General features: G+C 48.1%; 1 protein-coding gene across 12 annotated transcripts in view; it reads right to left on the reverse strand.

Annotated features, from left to right (window-relative positions):
- NF1 (neurofibromin 1) overlaps positions 1 to 19,686 on the reverse strand; it is a 1,956,660-nt gene that overhangs the window by 127,898 nt on the left and 1,809,076 nt on the right. Inside the window, exon 58 of one of the 12 annotated variants that reach the window (XM_085649549.1) lies at positions 16,133 to 16,193. The exons of the other annotated variants lie outside the window; for them this stretch is intronic. Coding sequence (XP_085505675.1) covers positions 16,133 to 16,193 — 61 coding nt within the window. The remainder of the gene's footprint in view (positions 1 to 16,132; positions 16,194 to 19,686) is intronic. 12 annotated transcript variants of the gene reach the window in all.

Genomic DNA, 19,686 nt, shown 5'->3' on the forward strand with positions numbered 1-19,686 from the left:
TGCACTGATGTTTCTGGCCCAGGCTGTAAACTTTCTGTCAAAACATTTGTTTTCAGTCTCAATGGAGGGAAGCTGTAGTTTTAGCACCACAGCTGCTCTCTGGACCACCACTGCGAATGAGGCCCTCTCTTCTCTTGGAGGCCCATGTGGCGAGTCATGTTCTGTCTCAGGAGAGTTATCAAGCTCACTGGTGCTTTGTAAATCAAAGCATAAGGCATCATCACTGTAATATAGGGAGCAAGCCATATCCCACATAATCAACATGTAAGGTAACCGGACTGGTGCCACCTCTGGTTCCTTGGGTCCGGAAGACACACCAGAAAGGGCTGAAAATGCACTGAATATCTGCATTATGACCCCTTTGAAGGCCCAAATCAGCTGCCAGGTTGAATATGGCCCAGGCAAACCCAGGGTCTGTTAGGATCAGCTGAACTACCGGCAACCTTGATGGAGCACGACTTACATCTTGAAGCTTTTATGCCTTCCCCTTGGGATGGGGTTGAATCCAGCTTTGCTTACTTATGCTTGTATATAGACTTGGACTTACAGGAAGTGGAATGGTCATGGGAACGGCCCTGAGATTGGGACCAAGTCCAGTTCTGTGACTTGGAGAGTGACCTAGGTAATGTCTTAATGTGGCCAGTGACATACACCTTTACCTCCCGGTCTCGAATCGCCTTTGTGTGCATGAGGACACACTTCTCACATGACAGTCATGTCCTGAACCTGGGAACCAAAGACACACCCATGTGGATCTGTGATTGACACTGGCTTCCTGAAACTGTGGCACAGGGTGAATCCTGATGTTTTCGGTGGGGACATCCTTCTACGTCAAAGGGAAGGAAACTAATTCAACTGTGTCTCGCTGTGGTTGCCACACCAGGAAGGTGATCAGCTCACGAGTGTAGGCCTCTACGGCGACACTTTTTGCTATTTTGCAGTTGATGGTGCTGCCGTCATCTCTCTGCTAATCATGACAGAATACGGAGATCTGGCAGTAATTTTATTCCGAGTGGAGCAGATGCATGGGGATTTTATTATGGCGTGGTCAGAGAGGCGCTATCTTGCTGCCATCTGTGTTGGTGATTGGCCACACCCCCTTCCCCCAGGCCTTACTTTTATTTTTAATTGCTTGAGACTTGTTCCTGTCTTGGACCAAAAGATATCCATCAAATGTTGAGCTGGTTATCTCAGGACAACACATAGACGTAGCCATATCAGACAATTCTAGGCTTAATGACATATTAATCAAAGTCTTGAATCAGTCAGTCTTGAATCCTTACAATCAAAGATGTGGTGGTGTTTTGAAGGCTCTCAACTATTACACACACGAGCCAAGAGTAGGATATTATTCTCAGCCAAAAAACGGTTATGCAGCCTTTTTAACATATGGAAGCGGTCTTCAGTAGTACTGCAAGTCAGGTTGTTAGATCAATAGGCAAAGGATCCAGGCTCAAGAATATATTCTTCCAAATATGTTATAGCCAAATTAATGTCACAGAAAGCATTTGACCTACAACTGAGGAGACCCACACCATGAAAGATTAAGAGTTGCGCTCAGATCAAAAGGGGGTGTATATCCCTTTGAGTAGAGCAATGTGTTCTTGCTCCTGCCTGACTAGTGAAGAAATATATACTGCAATCTCTGAAATTCGTAGAATTTGATTCTTGAGAGCTGTAGTAAAAGATAATAGTAAAGACAGTACTGTCGAGAGTTGACTCCTAAACGTGTGTTAAATAGTAGGAGGGTGTAGGAGAAAAAAAAAGACATCTCAAGTTATTTAACTGATCATACAAAGACATTCATGTTCAAACTGTGTTAGTGTGTCGTTAGAGGGGAGGATAGACTCATTGGTAAGATACCCAATGAACAGAGCTTCACTAGGGAAGTGCCCCATTCCCCACCCACACATTAAAAGTGTCAATAAGAAAATGTATTTTCAAACCTTAGCCTTCTCTTTATGATGGCAAAAGGAATATCGCAGTACAAAAGGGGGTGGTGATGGATGGAGCATCAGAACCAATCAAACACTCACACCCAGTCAACAGATCTGGGTTTGATCCATCACCGTTCTTTAGCCCACTCTGCCACCCCAGTTCAGACATGGCCATATGCAAATCAGTCTGACCCTGTGCCTCATGGGAACAGTCCAGCCCGAACTGCCAAGCCATGTCTTCCCTGGACCGGAAACAAGCTTCCTAGGACCGGTTTCTGGCATTTCAGCCGTCTTCAGCCAGGCTTGCTTGAATCCAGTGGCAAAGTAAGCAAGGGACTCACGTCTGAGCATACCCTGCCAACTTATGGCGAACAAAGCAGTACAAAAGGGGGTGGTGATGGATGGAGCATCAGAACCAATCAAACACTCACATCACCACCCCCTTTTGTACCGCTTTGTTCGCCATAAGTTGGCAGGGTATGCTCAGACGTGAGTCCCTTGCTCACTTTGCCACTGGATTCAAGCAAGCCTGGCTGAAGACGGCTGAAATGCCAGAAACCGGTCCTAGGAAGCTTGTTTCCGGTCCAGGGAAGGCATGGCTTGGCAGTTCGGGCTGGACTGTTCCCATGAGGCACAGGGTCAGACTGATTTGCATATGGCCATGTCTGAACTGGGGTGGCAGAGTGGGCTAAAGAACGGTGATGGATCAAACCCAGATCTGTTGACTGGGTGTGAGTGTTTGATTGGTTCTGATGCTCCGTCCATCACCACCCCCTTTTGTACCGCTTTGTTCGCCATAAGTTGGCAGGGTATGCTCAGACGTGAGTCCCTTGCTCACTTTGCCACTGGATTCAAGCAAGCCTGGCTGAAGACGGCTGAAATGCCAGAAACCGGTCCTAGGAAGCTTGTTTCCGGTCCAGGGAAGGCATGGCTTGGCAGTTCGGGCTGGACTGTTCCCATGAGGCACAGGGTCAGACTGATTTGCATATGGCCATGTCTGAACTGGGGTGGCAGAGTGGGCTAAAGAACGGTGATGGATCAAACCCAGATCTGTTGACTGGGTGTGAGTGTTTGATTGGTTCTGATGCTCCGTCCATCACCACCCCCTTTTGTACCGCTTTGTTCGCCATAAGTTGGCAGGGTATGCTCAGACGTGAGTCCCTTGCTCACTTTGCCACTGGATTCAAGCAAGCCTGGCTGAAGACGGCTGAAATGCCAGAAACCAGTCCTAGGAAGCTTGTTTCCGGTCCAGGGAAGGCATGGCTTGGCAGTTCGGGCTGGACTGTTCCCATGAGGCACAGGGTCAGACTGATTTGCATATGGCCATGTCTGAACTGGGGTGGCAGAGAGGGCTAAAGAACGGTGATGGATCAAACCCAGATCTGTTGACTGGGTGTGAGTGTTTGATTGGTTCTGATGCTCCGTCCATCACCACCCCCTTTTGTACGGCAAAAGGAATATCAGCATAGCTTTCAGATTGCTTATGCATGAAATTTTCACTTTAGAAATTAGGGAATGCGCATAACTGCATTGGGAAGCTATGAGCGACACTTCATTGCAAGCAGAAGCACTTATGTTCATGTAAAGAAACACATTTCAGAAACTAAACCCTTTTGTGAAACAAAGGGGTCTAGAATTGGCCTTAAACTATCTGCAGTGTTTCCAAAGTCTACATGCAAGGTCACTAAAGTACTCCCCTTTAAGGATCATCCTTGAAATATTTTTGACACCATAATAAACAATATAAACAATTTTGGATGGCAGTACTTCAGCTTTGAGAAATTGTTTGAATATATGTTGGTTATAAACTTCAGTTAAATCGTAATAATAGACATAAACCATATTTATACATTGGTTAAATGTAAGTAACTTGACAGTTAGGCCTGACCTACAAGTTTGTTAAATTCATCAGAGACTCAAACTTTATGTTAAATATAAGCAACTGATAGTCATATAGATATATATATATATATACAATATATACATCAGTTACATAGGAAATGGTTTATGTCCCACTACACGGAGGATATCTGAAGACTTCTTGGAGTTGAACCTACTTAGCAGCAAGTTCTTGATACCGACTCAGACTCTGATGGATGCTGCAACAGTGCTCAAGTATCTGCACTGCTGAGACAGAGCGCTACCATCAGAGTTGCAGAATGAGATAATTCATGGAAATGGTGAAAGGATCATGCAAAATGAGTAATAGGGCTTGCGCCCAAAGACATCATTGCAGTTTCAGAGTTACATCCTGTGTTGTAGCGAGGACATGGGTATCACAGACATCCAGTAAGGGAAACTGCTGATTGTATGAAAAGTTCAGTCCTCTGGCTCATATTTTGCTTTTGCTCTGCAGAGATTTTCGGCAAAGTTGGCTCAGTTATAAACATTTTAGCTAAGTTCTAAAAAATATTTTAGACTGTTTAGTGCACAGATCAAGAGAAAGATCTTCCTCTTATTAGTTAGTGATAAGATTCCTTACCTTAGAATTACCCCCAGGCGTCACACTGGATCCGGAAAGTTTTCGTCAGTAACCCTGCGCATCGGAAGGTGGCATCGTGTGGCTCTGCGTCCGATGTAGGCGCCGTGATGAAGTCGCGGCAGCTACTCATACGCCACCCTCGCGCGCTGACGTCAGTTCTGTACACGACTTTCTGCGCCAGGAACGGAGAGCCATGCAAGATACTGACTACTGGTGCATTGAAACTAGGGCCCTGAAAGGGATGACCTTAACCCTAGAAATCAGTTCGCAGAACGGGGAGGATGGGTGGGGCAGTAAGGAATCTATCACTAACTAACGTCTCTTACAGATATATCATTACCGAAGGCAAGTAACTTGTGCAACTGAAAGAGACCTGTGAGTGACAGATACCTTACCTTAGAATAGATACCCCAGTAATACCAACCCTGGTGGTGGGTCTGCGAACCAAGATCACACCAGGAAGTCTCGGAGAACAGAACGACCAAAGAAGCAGTCTCTCCGGACTTGGCTTTCAAGGCAATAATGCTTAGTAAAAGTGTGCAGCGAGACCCACGTGGCTGCCTGACAGATCTCTTGCAGGGGGGGACACCACGTCCCAATGCAGTAGTAGCTACTGTTGCCTGGGTAGAATGGGTGCGCAGCCCCACCGGAGGCTTCTTTTTAGCCAGAGAATAACAGGCATTTATACACAAGACGACCCAGCGGGAGATAGTTCTCTTGTGTACAGCCTCGCCTTTCTTGGCGCCCACGTAGCCAACAAAGAGCTAGTCATCCACCCAGAATTGTCGTGTGCGAATCAGGTAAAATGAGAGCGAACGTTTAGGGTCCAGACGGTGGAGCCTCTCTTCCTCTCCGGAAGGATGCGGAGGCAGAAAGAAAGTGGGCAAGGTGATAGTATGGAAGGCGGTAACAACCTTTGGCAAAAAGGAAGGACGAGTGCGAAGCACAACCTTGTCCGGATGAACAGACAGAAAGGGAGGTTTACAGGAAAGAGCCTGGAGCTCACTCACGCGCCTAGCGGATGTGATGGCAACCAGGAAAGCAGTCTTTAAGGTTAGTAAACGAAGAGGACAGTTGTGAAGCAGCTCAAAGGGAGCGCACATCAAATAGGTAAGAACCAGATTCAAGTCCCACTGCAGCATCAGAAACGGAATAGGAGGGAAAAGGTGAGTAATACCTTTGAGAAATCTAATTACAACAGGGGATTTGAAAAGAGAGGGCTGATCAGGGAGCTGAGAAAGGCAGAAATCGCAGAAAGGTAGCCCTTAATCGTGCCCAGAGCAGAGCCCTGCCTGGCCAAAGAAAGAAGGAACAAAAGGACTTCTGAAAGAGGGACAGGAAGAGGATCCACAGCCTTTGCTGTGCACCATGCCACAAATTTGTTCCACCTGCAGGCGTATACAGATTTAGTGGAGGGACGCCTGGCTGCCAGAATGACATCACAGACTTCAGGAAGCAAGTCAAATGGAATCAACTGTCGCCGCTCAATCTCCATGCAAGGAGATGGAGGCTGGACAGGTTCGGGTGGAGGACTGCTGAGACCGAAGATCCTCCCGAAGTGGCAGTTGGATCGGGAATCCACGCTCAACTGAGTAGCTCAGGATACCAAACTCTGCGAGCCCAGTCCGGGACCACAAGAATTACTTGGGCCCGGTCGCACCTGATCTTCTTCAGCACTCTGGGTAGAATTGGTATAGGCGGGAAGGTGTACAATAGACCGCAACTCCACTCGTGACGAAAACCGTCGCCGAGTGAGTGCCGCCTTGGAACTTCCAAAGCGTAGAACTGCTGACATTGCACGTTCTTTTCAGCAGCGAATAGATCAAACCAAGTCTCTCCCCACTGTTGAAAGAGACCTTGCACCACCTTCGAGTGAAGACGCCGTTCGCGATCCATCATGCTCCTGCGGCTGAGTTCGTCCTTCTTGGCGTTCAAAGAACCTGCCAAGTCTTGAACCACCAAGAAAATGCCTTGATGTTCCAGCCATGTCCGGAGACGCAGAGCCTCCTGACATAGGGTCCACGACCCCAGCCCGCCTTGCTTGTTGCAGTACCACATGGCGGTGGTGTTGTCTGTGAACACCTGCACTACTCTCCCCTTGACAGAGGGAAGGAATGCCTTCAGTGCAAGTAGGATCGCTCGGAGCTCCAGAAGGTTGATATGGAGCCTGGACTCCACCGGAAACCAGAGGCCTCTGATCTCAGCCTCTCCCATGTGGCCGCCCCATCCCAGGAGGGACGCATTAATCACCACTGTGTGCTCCGGTTGGGGAAGGGAGAGTGATCTGCCGCTGACCCAATGCTGGTTAGTGAGCCACCACTGCAATTGTCGTGCAGTGCCCTCCTAGATCTGGACGTACTCGGACAGGTTCCCCTGATGCTGCGCCCACTGGACCTTCAGGTACCACTGCAGAGCCCGCATATGCAATCTGGCAGGACTGGTCAGCAGGATGCAGGAAGCTATGAGGCCCAGCAGCCTCAAGATTATCCTGACCGAAACCCAGGACAAGGGGCGAAAGATCGGAATCATAGCCCGAATGTCCCAGACTCGCTGTTCGGGAGGATAAACCCGAAACTGCGCAGTGACCAGAACCGCTCTGATGAAGGAGCTTCTGAGCGGGAATCTGGTGCGACTTCGGCACATTGATGGAGAACCCCAGAAAATGCAGGAGGTCGGACTATCTGTAAAACCCACCTGTCCGAAGTGATGATTCGCCAGTGGGGGAGGTGATGGCGAATCCTGCCACCCACTGGCGTTTGATGGGCCTGAAACACCGGACTAGGAAGGTTTGGAGGCAGTGGTGGCAGGGGTGGAGGTGGACTGACCCGCCCGCTGACCCCGTGACCCACCTAGGCGGGTCCCACATCCGTGGCTGCGCTGAGACTGTTGCTGCACAGGCCTGTGGCTCTGAAACGAATGTGTTTGGGCGCCATGGCCACGAAAGGAGAGAAAAGCAGAAGCCGAAGGAGTGCGCGTGGCCGAAAGGCCCAGGGACTTGGCGTAGCCCGCAAGTCCTTAAAACGCTCCAACGCACTATGTGCACCTTGTCTCCAAAAAGGCGAGTGCCATCAAAAGGCATGTCCATCAGAGGGTTCTGGACATCCCCTGAAAAGCCAGTTGTCCTCAGCCAGGCGTGATGACACAGCACCACTGTCGTGGAAATTGCTCTGTCCAGTGAGTCGGCGGTGTCAAGGCCAAAACGAATCGTGAACTTGGCTGCAACCCTCCCTTCAGCAATAGCTTGGGAGAGCACCGTCCAGACCTCCTCCAGACACGGAGGCAGCACCTGCGCCACTGTATCCCACACAGAGTGGGAATAACGGCCCAAGAGGCATGCGGTGTTCACAGACCGCAACCCTGAACTGGCGGAAGAGAAAATCTTCTTCCTAAACTGCTTCAGTTTCCTGCATTCCCTGTCTGGAGGGGCGGAAGGGAATGCGCTCGGGGACGCAGAGTCTTGGTCAACCAAGCTCTCAGGGGTAGGGTGTTGGGAAAGGAAAATGGGGTTGCCCGGGCGATGGCGTTGGGCCGCGTTCCTATCCACAGGAGCCCCTGTGTTGGGCCTGGACCAGGTGCCCAAAAAAACGTTTGAGTGCGTAATTAAAGGGAAGCAGCGTCTCTGCAGAGGAAGCTGCCGGCCGAAGCACTTCTGTCAAGAGGTTAGTCCTAACGGCCACTGTAGGGAGCTCGAAGTGGAGAGCCTTGGCTGCCCTACGCAACACCACTGAATAAGTACCACCCTCCTCTGCAGCCATGGTAGAAGAAGACAATACGCCAGGTTCTGGATAAAAATCCAGTCCACCTGCATCCTCCAAATCCTCTGCCCAGTCCGGGTCTAACTCGCAATGGGCTGCGAGAGGGTCTTCAGACCCCTCCCAGTCCTCCCCGTCCTCCGTTACCTGCTGGGCAGGCTGGAAAGAAGAAGAAGGATGGAGAAATAGATAGAAATTCCCCATTGGCGTCGGAATCGGCGTCGATCGACACTGGTCCGGCACCGTCTCCATGTCGGAGTGGAAGCCGGGAACGACATCGGTCGGTGAAGGTCATACGAGGTCAACCAACGTCGGCTGTGAGCCATGCATGGATCCATGGGAGTCTCGCTCCGCCGAGACCGGAGCAGTCGACGATGTCGGAGCCATCGACTAAGGGCGAGGACCCCCAGTCGAACCCGCGGGGCCCAAAGGCACGCCAGCGGGACCCGACAGGCCAAAGAGGCGAGCCATGGCTGACAGAAAGTCTTGCAGCTGGGCTGGAGTCGCAGACGGACCCGGGAAAGGCAGGTAGGTCGTTGGCAACTGCGTAGACTCTGCCGGAGCCACGGGGCAGCACCACCCGCACCCTCAGCCATGTCGCGCGACAGGCTTGGAGAAGGCGAAGAGCGATGGCACTTCTTTGACTTCTTGTGCTTCGTCTCACCTGATCCCGAGTGCGAAGACTTCGTAGAACGACGGTGGCGGCTCGGCGACCGGTCCATCGACCATCCACAGGACCGGAACCTTGAACGGCACGGAGCCGACTCCCGGGCCTCAAGCAACTTACGGGACCACTCCCGCAAAGTTTTCGGAGCCATGGCCCGGCAGTCGGGGCATGCATGGGGTCGTGATCGCGCCCCAGGCAGTAGAGACACTTGCGGTGTGGGTCCGTCACCGACATCATGCAGGGACAAACTTCGCAAGATTTTAAACCAGGCATCCCTACAGCACCAGGAGTCGATAGACTCAAAAAGACAGACAAAAGTCCCCAAAAACTCAGTCAAAAAGGGGGGGCATTTCCTTTGGGCACAAACCAGCGGACCCACCTGGCACAGCATAGCTGATTGCACACGGGGTGCTCACGCTGTGTGTCTCCCCCGTCGTCATTCACCACAGTTGGCCGCAGTTGGGGGAGACTACAGCTCCCGTCATCCTCGGCTTCTGGCTTCCGCCTTCCTTCCGGCCACCAGCGCGCCCGGAGGCGCTTCATAACGAGCGGCTCCCTCGGTGGAGCGGGGGGCATTTCCTTTGGGCACAAACCAGCGGACCCACCTGGCACAGCATAGCGGATTGCACACGGGGTGCTCACGCTGTGTGTCTCCCCCGCCGTCATTCACCACAGTTGGCCTCAGTTGGGGGAGACTACAGCTCCCGTCATCCTCTGCTTCTGGCTTCCGCCTTCCTTCCGGCCACCAGCGCGCCCGGAGGCGCTTCATAACGAGCGGCTCCCTCCGCGTCGCGGGACGCGCGCGGGCGGCGCCGGGCTGAGCCCGGGCAGAGGGCGGGCCGTCTGTGGCCGTCAGAGGCCATAGGAGGCCGGGTCGGGCCTTTCTCCTTACATCTGTGATCCGAGGCGGATGCGGCACCTTTCATCATCTACGTTGACTCCATCATAAGGTACTGTGTTGCTACTGTGGGGCTCCCTTCCACGTTCACGCTATCCAGTTCTCGTACATCAACCAGCCATTTACTGTGTGGCTGATCGAAGGACACGATGGGTAAAAGGAAAATGTCGGATGTGAATGGGGGTTCTGCTAGTCTTACTGGCAGCATGGCAAAAAGGAACAAGGCCAGAAAGTCTAGTAAAAAACTTATGCCAGCTACTACGTTAGAACGTATTGACTCCTTAGTTGATGAATGCACCTCCATTCTAGAATCAGACCCAGCTGCCACGCCTTTACCCCCACCGCCTCTAATTAATCATCGCCCAGGCTCTGTTACCATCCCACAAATGTTCAGTAAAAAAATTGCTCCAAGTCCACCATCAGCAACAGCACAGGACGCTATGCAGAGCCACAGTGCCAACCCTGGGTTAATTTCTGAAGTAGTTAGCCCTTGTGTCCCTGTTGTTAACTTGGTCCCCCTTGATCCCACCGTTATTGTTTGTTCAAATCGTTTTGAGCTACTAACTGATATTGATGATGATTATGTTGAGTCTACTGATAGCATTGTTAGTCCCGATGTACTTGTTACACCCAACCCTTGTAGAGATCAAGCCTCCGGTTCTGGGTCTCCATCACAAGGGGTTAGGCCACACCAAGAATTATTAGGAGGAATTGCCCCAGACACAGGTCTAATTATGGAAACCATCAAGGCCCTGAAGCTAGAAATCAGCGATTTAAAAGCACTAGTAAAGGAATTACTACTATTAGTTAAAAGACCTCCTACGCAATTTCTGCAATTACCAACTATTCTACCTAAAACTGCTTGTCATCTAAACTTACCAATAACCTCTTCTTCTAATAACATTGATTCTAGCGCATCTATATTGCCCCAATCGTCAACATCATTCCCTCAAGCCAGACCAAACCCCTTACCACCCTATTAGAGCTGGGATTAATCCTTCCAATTTCAACAAGAAAACTCATCCAACCTTGCATTCCAACGCTACGATTAGCCAGCCTTATTCCTCTCAAAAACCTCCAGCCCACGCCTTGTCTCTTCCATCTTCCATAGTGCAAAGACCTAGGGCCATCACACAGCCTATCGCTTACATGGTGGGTGTTCCCACGACTGATGGGTACGAGAGTGAAGAATCTCTAAAAAACAAGGTCACCCATTGGATCCGCCATGTCAGAGGTTGTCGTTCCCTTATAAGAGACGTCCTTTTAAGGGTCCGTAGACTTAGATCTAACAACATCTCTACGGATACAATTGAGTTGACCCTAGCTAACCATATCTTAGCAGATGGCCTTATTGCACTTGAGTATAGATCTTCCTCCCTGGACTCGTCCTCCATCCAATTCAGACGTTTTCCTACACCAAGTCATGACCCCGTAGGGAGGAGGGGCGGGCTGCCTTACCAAGGTCTTGAGGGCATATCTACCCTGGGACAAATTGACTGACTAACCTTGGCGCTGAACATACCACCAATTGCAAGTGAAGTGCCCCATGCCGTCACGATCTCCAATTGCAGATCGTTCCCCCAAACACCCTCTTCTGCTAATCCCTGTGGGGCTAGGGGGGACGGTGGGACACAATCTGCAGTCCCAATTCTACATTCTTTGGACCCTGACACTCCCCTATCCTCAGCTTCAAATACGAACCTTACAATCATTTCATGGAACATTGCTGGTCTGAAAGCCAAACTCCTATTGCCAGACTGGAACAACTTTATTGCCACCTTCGATTTCTGCATATTCCAAGAGACTTGGAGTCTAACACCTCTGTATAAATCTGGTTATACCTGCCACTGTGTTCCTGTAGTGTCCACTGGTCGTGGACGCCCCTCTGGAGGCCTTATAATATGGATAAATATTGCCCTCTCTTGCAGAGTCCGCCACGTACATGCCCCTCTCCGGACATGTTGCATATAACCCTGAGTGGGCTGAATGGGGGGCCTACCATTGAGCTCTTTAACATATACATCAGGGGCACCCAAGGAGGATCTAAGTCTCCCATTGTTACCACCCTGGAAGAGGAACTTTCCTCTTGTCCTTCCAATTCACTCATACTGGTCGCTGGAGACCTGAATTGTACCTACGAACCCCTCGCCTCTGAAGACATTCTGGAGGTTGAAGAGGAAGACGCCAGGTGGGGTATACCCTCTCTCACTGTTCCCCCAGTAAAGAGATGGTCACCGGTGATAATCCAAATGAATGCCTTGGTTCTGGAATTTGGGCTGAGAGCTGCTAATGGTCGACTTCCTTCCGATCTTCACGCAGCGTTTACCTTTAATAGAACCTCCAGCCCATCCCGAATCGATTACATCTTAATCGATCGCAGACTTTGGCGCTATGCAGTGGACCTGGTTATTGTCCCCACCACCGATAGCGACCATAACCCCCTGTGCCTAACTTTAAAGAATCCATGGACCCCTGATCAACCAACCCTCGACCATTGTCCCACATTGCTCACCAGAGATGTCATTCCATCAAATTGTAAAAGATATCTCAAATGGCCTAAAATTGCACTGGATGAACAAAAACTTACTTCTATAAAAGAAATACTGCTACTAAAAACTGCAGAATTTAGGCAAGCATGTGAAGAACCCAATGAGAATATAAGGGCCGCGTCCATACATGCAGCCACCATCGAGTTAATCGGGTCTTTTTTTATATCCTCTTCTACTAACAACACTAATAAATACAAATCACCTGGTTCCTGGTTCAATTCTGAGTGCAGATCTAGTAGGAAAGAGCTTGCAATTGTTATTAAATCTAAGGATTGCTCTCTAATCAAAAATGCTAGGTCTGTTTATAGGAAGGCCGTAACCAAAGCAAAGTGTACTTGGGAGGAATCTCACTGGCTGGCCTTGAAAAACGCCAGGGATGGAACTACATTTTGGAACCTCTGCAGATATTCGAGAGGTTCAGATCCCGACGCAATCCCTAACCATATTACAAACCACGAATGGTTCACTCATTTCTCGAATCTCTACTCAGGTGACATTATCCAAGGCCCCAGTGTTCCTCCCCCTACTATTCCAATAGACCCCACCCTGGCCAACTATGACCCTTTTACAGAATCTGAAGTCATGTCTGCCATAAACAGATTGGTCCTAGCCAAAGCCGCAGGCCCTGATGGCCTGCCCGGCGATTTGTTCCGCTCCGATCCCAAATCTTGGGCTGTGTATTTTACCATCTTACTTAATGCTCTCCTCAAGGGGTTACCTATCCCCGAGTCATGGAAGGGAGCGGGGGTCATACCAATATTTAAGAAGGGCTCCAGGGAGGACCCTGCCAACTACCGACCAATAAGTCTTATTGACGTTAGCCAGAAGGTGGTTGGCAGGGTTCTGCTGGAGCAAATCCTATCCTGGGCTACTGAAAATAGTATCTTGTCACACTATCAGGCTGGGTTCAGACCGTACACGAGCACGATTGACCAGGTCTTCAGGCTACTATTGTTATACTGGAAGATCGTCCTGATTGGTAGGGGCAACCTCCATCTAGCCTTCATAGATCTGAAGTCAGCCTTCGACCTGGTCCCTCGTGATCGTCTGTGGTCTGTTCTCCAAGATCTGGGTGTCCCGCCTCCTGTCCTCGACCTTTTGGTCCGGCTCCATGAGGGTAACTTCGCTAGGGTGAGATGGGGAACCCAGGCCCAGAGAACTGAAAAGATCCCAGTCAACAGAGGAGTCCGCCAGGGCTGTGTATTGGCGCCCACTCTTTTTTCACTTTTTGTGAATGGAGTGGTGAAATTCTTGCTAGACGTCCCAGCTGACGCTCCTGCCCTGGCGGGGGAAAAAATTCCCACTCTCCTCTTTGCGGACGATACCCTGCTGATCTCTAAGACACCAGCAGGGTTACAGAAGCTCTTAGATAGATTTCACCTGTTCTGTTCAATGAGAGGCCTGGCTATTAATACATCAAAAACCAAGCTCCTTTCTTTCAAATTACATAAATCACCCAGCGTACCTAGTTTGTCTGATGGAATCCCCCTAGAATATGTCAAATTATTTGACTATCTAGGCATCAGAATTTCTGACACCCTAAGCTGGAGACCCCACATTAACAAAATGCTGCTTAATTACAAACGAGCCATGGGAGTAATTGCAAAAGAACATCGCTCCTCGAGGAGCAAGCCAATTACTCCCGCATTAGTGATCTACCAGGCTAAAGCAGTTGGCTCGGCCCTATACGGAGCCGAATTATGGGGTTATGACAACTTTGAAGAAATCACTCTGTCTGAGAACAAATTTCTGAGAGAATTAGTCTCAATGCCAAGGGGTACCCCTCTGAAACCGCTTTTTAGTGATTTGGGTAGGCGCTCGTTCAAAGATATCGCAAGGCTACGCCCCCTGTTATTTTGGGCCCGCCTATGGCGCACCCCGGAGCTAGCCAAATACACTGAGGGCCTGAGAGAAATCATGAATACTGCAGGCTCCCACAAAATAAGCTGGCTCCGCAATATCAAAAAATCCTTTAACCAGCTTGGTTTAAACGATGCCTGGGAGCATGGAGCCCCCGTGAGTAAGGTGGATCTTAAAAAAGCATACTGGGCCTGGATCGACAATCAGGATCTCAGCAACCCCAATCTAGGCAGGTTAACTGAAGCCTTTTACACCTACAAACAGTCTGTTAGCTTTGAGCCTTACTTTGAGTATGTACAAAAACCTAGGGACAGATCTCTGTACCTTCAATTCAGACTCGAGATTCTTCCAACTCGTGAATTTACTAGCAAATGGAAGCCTCCCTACCAGACCCCCGATACTTGCCCGACATGTGCAGAGAAAGTAGAAAGCATAGCCCACATTATGTTTGAATGCCCAGCGTACAGAAGCCCGAGAAAAAGATGGTTAGGCCCTGCTTGCCGTCTCCTGGGCATTTCGAACTATCGTGTCGCTTTACGTATCTTACGTTCAGACACAAGCTTGGTGTTAGTCTGTGCTGTGGCCAAATTTTTGGGCTGGTCTTGGACTATCAGAAGCAAACTTACTAGCTCCACCAGTTGATCTTGCAAAATGCATTTTTTTAATTCTCTTTTTAACTGTATTTTTAAAGAATTTTAACATATTATATCGAGTTTATTTAACCCAGCCATCAAGCTATTATTGTGATTTGTTGTAAATATTGTTCTCCTGACGAACTTCTATTTTTATTATGTTTGTATGTATATGCTTTTATGATACATTTTTTATCGAAATAAAGCTTTTTGACTGACTAGGGTACCGCTCTCTCCGGATCTGCGCTTGCTGGCATGGAAAAAGAAAGAACTGACGTCAGCGACCGAGGGCGGCGTCAGAGTAGCTGCCGCGACGTCATTCCGGCGATCACGACGCCTACGACGGACGCGGAGCTGCACGACGACACTTTCCGACGCACAGGGGTACTGCTGACGAAAACTTTCCGGATCCAGTCTGATGCCTGGGGGTCATTCTAAGGTAAGGAATCTATCACTAACATGTCTCTTTAAGATAATCCCAGCATTTCTAAGCAATCAGATGGAAGGAGGGCCTCCATTCATGGTGCAAATGCCCCCTTTAAAGGAGGGGGCTGGAAAGAGTGCAGCAAGGTGGGAGGCAAAAACATTCTGCATCACTTCCTGGTACATCATGATACAAATGACAGGGACCACCCATCAACATACCACACCTGCTTCCAGTGACTAGTTAAACCCAGAGGATTATGAGAATTGGTCCCAAAACAAAACCTGTTCAAAGTAGTCCCCAACTCACCTTGACAGCGAGTTGTACATTGAAACCAGGCCTGAAGGAGATGCCTGTGGATCCAGTGTGCACCTGTTGGAATTTCTAGTGCCCCTTATAGATCAACATGCATGGTTTATAAGGACATTTCATATAAGGAGAAAAAAACAGCTATTTGGAATTATTATTCTAATAGATTTGCTATAGTAACTCTGTTGCTGTGAGGCTTCCACTCATACATTCCACATATAACCAACATTCATATACAACAGTAAATGTTGAGCATTTGCTTCACATTTTTTAAGCTCAAGTTAAAGTGAACTTTATGACCGTGCACATGACTTTTCAAGGCAACACAAACACAATGTCCTATTTAATGCTATCTTACAATATGCATAATTCAAGTTATTACACATGATGGTGTGAAGTGAGATGTTCTTGTAATGCCAAGACACATGAGTGAAGAGAGAGGTGATGACTCCAGGTAAGACAATTTATTTATTCTGTCTTGACCTTTATGAATGAGCGGAACGAAAAAGGTCTCTAATATCTACTCATGGTTGTATACATTCTTTCCACAACTGGGGAAACCAGAGTACAGTAAATATCAGGAAGCAATGTCAAGCAGCACTGCTTTTCTGAGATTCCTTACCAGGTGAGTCCGTTGTGCAGGAAGAAACGGGGAGAGCTTCGAGAGCCACAGGAGCCGGCAGCTTTTTGAAAAACACGATACAAGGTAGAGTAATGAGGGCCTGTACTGGGGCCACATGATAGTGAACTATTACAATAGAACTCAATGGGATCACTTACTTAGGTTCTCCCCAGCATTTATATTGCCCCCCTCTGCTGTAACTAACCAATTTAGGATAACATTCTGAGGATCCAAAATCACATTTGCCAGGAAATTATATAAAAAGCAATAGAAAACCTTTAAGCAGTCACCAAAAGTCTAATTTCTATGAATACTGGTGCCATCCAAAGCCAGTGTTTTCTAAATAGTCTAAAGTGAAAATGGAAGGAATAGCAGACAACCTGGTTACTGTATGTTAGTCAGAGGTAAAGGATACTAACTTGCTTGTAAATCTGGATGAGAATTTAAGACATAACAGAAATCCATGTTACCAAAAAGTATGCTGGACTTTCGTTTACTCCTCACCTACCCACCACCCCAACTCCCCATTTGAACTGAGCGGATCTCGAATTTGTTTTAAAAAACGCAACTGAGGAGGAAGGTAATATATTGTGTCTGGATTCTGAAGCAAACATTATGCCAATAGCATAGATGACACCACCTCTATAGTGATAGAATGCAGAGATTTGTGTAGTAACACTTTACATGTATTTAATAGGATATTGTGGAATCATCTAATTCACTTTTCCAACAGCAGTTTGTGCACATACTCACAGTAAGATGTTTGGCGTTATATTGTAGCAGAGACAATTAAGTGAGCATTGTATGCTTTAAAATTAAGATATCTGGATAATGTTTTTAGATGCCTAAGACCTGCCCATGTGACCTGCTACATTATGGCGAGATCAACCATGCTGTGGGTCCCACACACTCACAGAGGGAAAAGTCAGCAAAAAATCAAGCCATCTCGACCCAGTATACGATGAATCACTTAGGCATTTCCTGGATGTAACAATTATTGCGGTTATCACCCAATATATATACCATACTCTGCTGTTGAAAATCTGTTTCTAGTGCTGCACAAATCCTTCAAAATAAATTTATTAAAATAAATCAAAAAGATGAACAAGGAGGTGCAGTTTTTAGAATCCATGAGACAGTCAATGACAAGCCAATCGATGTACATTCAGTAACAAGGATTCTGGAAGGAACTTTGTTCTCTTCGCTTATTCTTTATCTTTATAAAGATAAAGAATAAGCGAAGAGAACAAACCTTGAAATCTTTTTTGACGTCACAAAACTTGGTGCCTGCTACTGATCTCCACAGGGAATCATATGATGTTGATCAGATGCAACAATGCCCTAATACGGTGGTTCTTCCGTTTTTTATGTGTGTGAGCACCCACTTAATCATTAATGGAATCTGGGAACCCCCACCTTATAAATATTGGAATCTGGGGACCCCCATTCAGTCATAACTGCAATCCCTGTACCCCGGCCTAAGCAATAATGATGACTTCGACCATAAAACAAAAAACAAATGATAAAATATTTAATTTACAAATACAACTTAATTTTAATGTTAATGGGAAGGGTGGAGCTTTTCTAAATTCAATTAAGGCAACCCATTATTCATTCATTCAGTTTGATGCACTTGCACTGTCCCATGAATCAATCTGAGAAAACCATCTTAATTTTTAGCCTCCAATTTTAAATTCCTTCACATTTACAGAATGTTTTAACATTTTTGATTGTGCTTGTTTATTTATATACACTATATTCATCTATTAACATTACAAAAATTATAAAGCAGTAGTGGACCCCCTGAGTAGGCTTTACGGACCACAAGTTAAGAACCACTGCCCTAATACATAAATGCCATAGTCTCACCCAACCTTTTTATAAGATCCAATGACTGTCAAAGAAGGTCTTTTGAGAAAGACAAACTTATATAACGTTAAAGGGCCAGAATGTCTGGACACAACTATCAATAATATCATTGGCCATTCCTGTGTCAAGCAGCCGTGACACTGTGCGACGGGGTAGGCCTAGAGTCCCAGTAGGAAAAGACAAACAAGTTATTTACCTTTGGTAACGCTCTTTCTGGCAGAGAGACTATCTAGCCACACATCGGTCACGTTTTGGATATGCCCCAGGCATTAGATTGGATCTGGAAACTCTTAATAGTACTTCTGTGTGTCGGAAGGTGGTGCAGTGTGGCTACCCATTGATGCCGTTCTGTTCCAGAAGTGATGTGTGGGGCAAATAAGGGTGCCACTCAAGTGCCTTGACATCAGTTGCTTCCGAGACTGTCTGCGCCTCCAGAAATAGAGCCCCAAAAGCAAACTGTTATAGCAATGTGCAGAATCCTAGACTTCGAATCTTATTAATAGGTTGAGTCCAATTACAGAACGGGAGGGTGGGAGGGTCAGTGAGGAATCTGCAGCCAGATGCACAAGTTACTTACCTCCGGTAACAATGTATCTGGTAGAGACGATTCTAGCTGCAGATTCCTTAACGTAGAATTATCCGCAGGCGTGAGACTGGACCTGGAAAATTTTCTTGCCCAGCATCTCTGCGTGCCGGGGGTGGTACCTCGTGACTCCGCCCTGACGTCTTCCGCTGGCGTGACGTCAGCGAGGTCACATAAGTGCCACCCCGGCGCGCTGACGTCAGTTTGCTTTGGAGCCACAACACAGAGCCATCACAACAAAACTGGGGAGAGCATGGGAACAGTGAGCAAAAAAAATCAGAGAAACAAAAAGTGAGGAACAGCACCAGTTGGCACAAAGGTACCAGAAGGCTATAGCAGTGAAGCCATAGCAGGGAAAGAGCAGAGCACCACTCTGAGGAACAACAGTGCAAGCCAAGGCGATTGCACCAGTTGGCACTAAAGTACCAGAAGGCCATAGCAGCGAAGCCGTTCCGAGGAACAACCATGCAAGCCAAGGTGATAGCCATCCTGGAGGCCCAAGCATGTGAAAGCACCATAACAGAAAGAGAGAGAGTCTGCAACCACAAACCACACAGTGAAGGGCCACAAGCCCGGAACAGAGGAGCAACAGCAATCCTCCCCCAGACTACACCGGCAAGTAGGACCATATCCCCTGAAAGGAGCAGGAGGCCAAAAGACAGGCAAAATAATCCCCAGTGTAGAAGACCGCAAGGGGATCAGAAAATCCAAACAGAGGGAAAAAAGAGCAAAAGTAGGCCCCTCCACTGGAGAGAAACCAGCTGGAGGGATGCAAAGGCACGCAGAAACCAACCAACCATGTATCAAAGCAAAAAAAGGGGAGGGGTGGAACAATCAAGCAGAACCAGACAGCCTGGCCGGAAGAAAGCGAAGAGGACACCCACAGAAGACAAGCCACCCAAAGGGAGGCGAGTGCAGAAAACCAAGCTGAGGGTCCTCGCAGAACGGGGAGGAAGGGCGGGTCGTGAAAGAATCTGCGGCTAGAATCGTCTCTACCAGATACATCGTTAAAGGAGGTAAGTAACTTGTACATCTGATAGAGACTACTAGCCGCAGATTCCTTAAAGTAGAATAGATACCCTAGCCATACCCAGAAGGGAGG

Source organism: Triturus cristatus, chromosome 3_2, assembly GCF_964204655.1.
Source record: "Triturus cristatus chromosome 3_2, aTriCri1.1, whole genome shotgun sequence".
Lineage (NCBI taxonomy): Eukaryota > Metazoa > Chordata > Amphibia > Caudata > Salamandridae > Triturus > Triturus cristatus.